Source organism: Calidris pugnax, unplaced genomic scaffold (assembly GCF_001431845.1).
Source record: "Calidris pugnax isolate Ruff unplaced genomic scaffold, ASM143184v1 scaffold273, whole genome shotgun sequence".
Taxonomy (NCBI): Eukaryota; Metazoa; Chordata; class Aves; order Charadriiformes; family Scolopacidae; genus Calidris; species Calidris pugnax.
In genome coordinates, this window is record NW_015094508.1 from 3426049 (window position 1) to 3427726 (window position 1678).

Here is a 1678-nt window from a genome sequence, read left to right on the forward strand (position 1 = left end):
GGGCTGAGGGGGCTGAGTGGGCGCCGGGCTGTGGAGAAGGCCCCGCTCAGGCGGGAAGGGGACCGGAGGGGTGACCGAGGCGCTGTCTCCGCCCGCTGCAGGAAGCGTTTTGGACCAGAGCCTGGAGAGCCTGCTGCACCGGCTGCGCGGCCTGTGCGACAACATGGAGCCGGAGACCTTCCTGGACCACGAGATGGTGTTCCTGCTGAAGGGGCAGCAGGCCAGCCCCTTCGTGCTGCGGGCCCGGCGCTCCATGGACAAAAGCGGGATGCCCTGGCACCTGCGGTACCTGGGCCAGCCGGAGATCGGCGACAAGAACCGCCACGCGCTGGTGCGCAACTGCGTGGACATCGCCACGTCGGACAACCTGACGGACTTCCTGGTGGAGATGGGCTTCCGCATGGACCACGAGTTTGTGGCCAAAGGGCACGTGTTCCGCAAGGGCATCATGAAGATCGTGGTCTACAAGATCTTCCGCATCCTGATGCCGGGGAACACGGAGAGCATCGAGCCGCTCTCCCTCTCCTACCTGGTGGAGCTCAACGTGGTCGCCCCGGCGGGACAGGACGTTGTCTCTGACGACATGAGGAACTTTGCTGAGCAACTGAAGCCTCTAGTGCACCTAGAAAAAATTGACCCCAAAAGGCTGATGTGATTGGAAAGCCGGGCAGCATTCCTGAAGAAGGTGTTTTTCTAGAAAGTGTTTTAAGGGTAAATCAAAACAGGGAGAGGGAAATAAAGGGACTACATATTGGTTTTGTCATTTGCAATTACTGAGTGGTTTTGCCTTCATTTGTGGTTGTGAACAAAAGTGGACACTTTAGCATTTACTGCTGTTTTGAATGGCATTAGTGTTGGTATTTTTCCTTTTCTTGTTCCGGAGATGCCTGTTACAAAGCATGTTGCCTAATTATGCAAGAACATCAGACTCACTGGAATTCATTCTTCTATGTACCCAAATTCCAGTGCTGCTTTCTTTTTTTTTTTTTAAGTATCATTTGTCTTCCCTACCTAGTCATCCAAAATTTTTCTTTTAAGCAATACATGAAGTTATTATCCTTTAATGCAGGAGGGGTTGTTTAACACAAGCATAAACCCAGGAACTACACAGTATAAAAGAGCAAGTATAATCCTACCTACAATACAATAGTAACATAATAGCATCTGTAAGGGGAACAGCTAGGGCACAAGCTACATTGTAGTGAAATTGTTTCTGATATAGCTGTTCCTGATATAATTCCAATATAATAAGTTAGAACTGGAAAACAATTTAGCAGTATTAGGGTTGCAAGAGGTTTTCAAATCTTTTAATGCTGTTCCATCTTCTGCACTGAAGTTGGGTATGGCAGTCTTAATCAATGAGAAAGCAGTAAATTATATGGGGTTTTTATTATTAGACTTCTCACACCTGACAGCAATATTGAACATAAACACATTAAACAATTAAGAGCATTGTTCAGCTGCTAACTGAACTAGAGATGATTGTATTTAGCACCTCTCTTGGTAGGAGGGTGGTTAGTTACCTTCCCTGTATTTCAACAGGATTTGAATTATGTTTGAGAGCTTTCAAGTACAGCATAAGCAAAGAAAGGTTGGGAAAAACAACAAAGATACAGAACCTTACTGAAAATTTCTTGAGTTCTTTATGGAAGGTGGTCACTTTACCCATTACTAAAAT

At 46.6% G+C, this 1678-nt stretch overlaps 1 protein-coding gene across 1 annotated transcript in view; it reads left to right on the forward strand.

Moving 5' to 3' along the window:
- The window catches only part of MED18 (mediator complex subunit 18), a 3331-nt gene extending 2558 nt beyond the window's left edge, over positions 1-773 (forward strand). The window contains exon 3 of the mRNA XM_014964841.1: positions 51-773. Coding sequence (XP_014820327.1) covers positions 51-655 — 605 coding nt within the window. The 3' untranslated portion in view covers positions 656-773. The remainder of the gene's footprint in view (positions 1-50) is intronic.
- The last annotated feature ends 905 nt before the right edge of the window (positions 774-1678 follow it).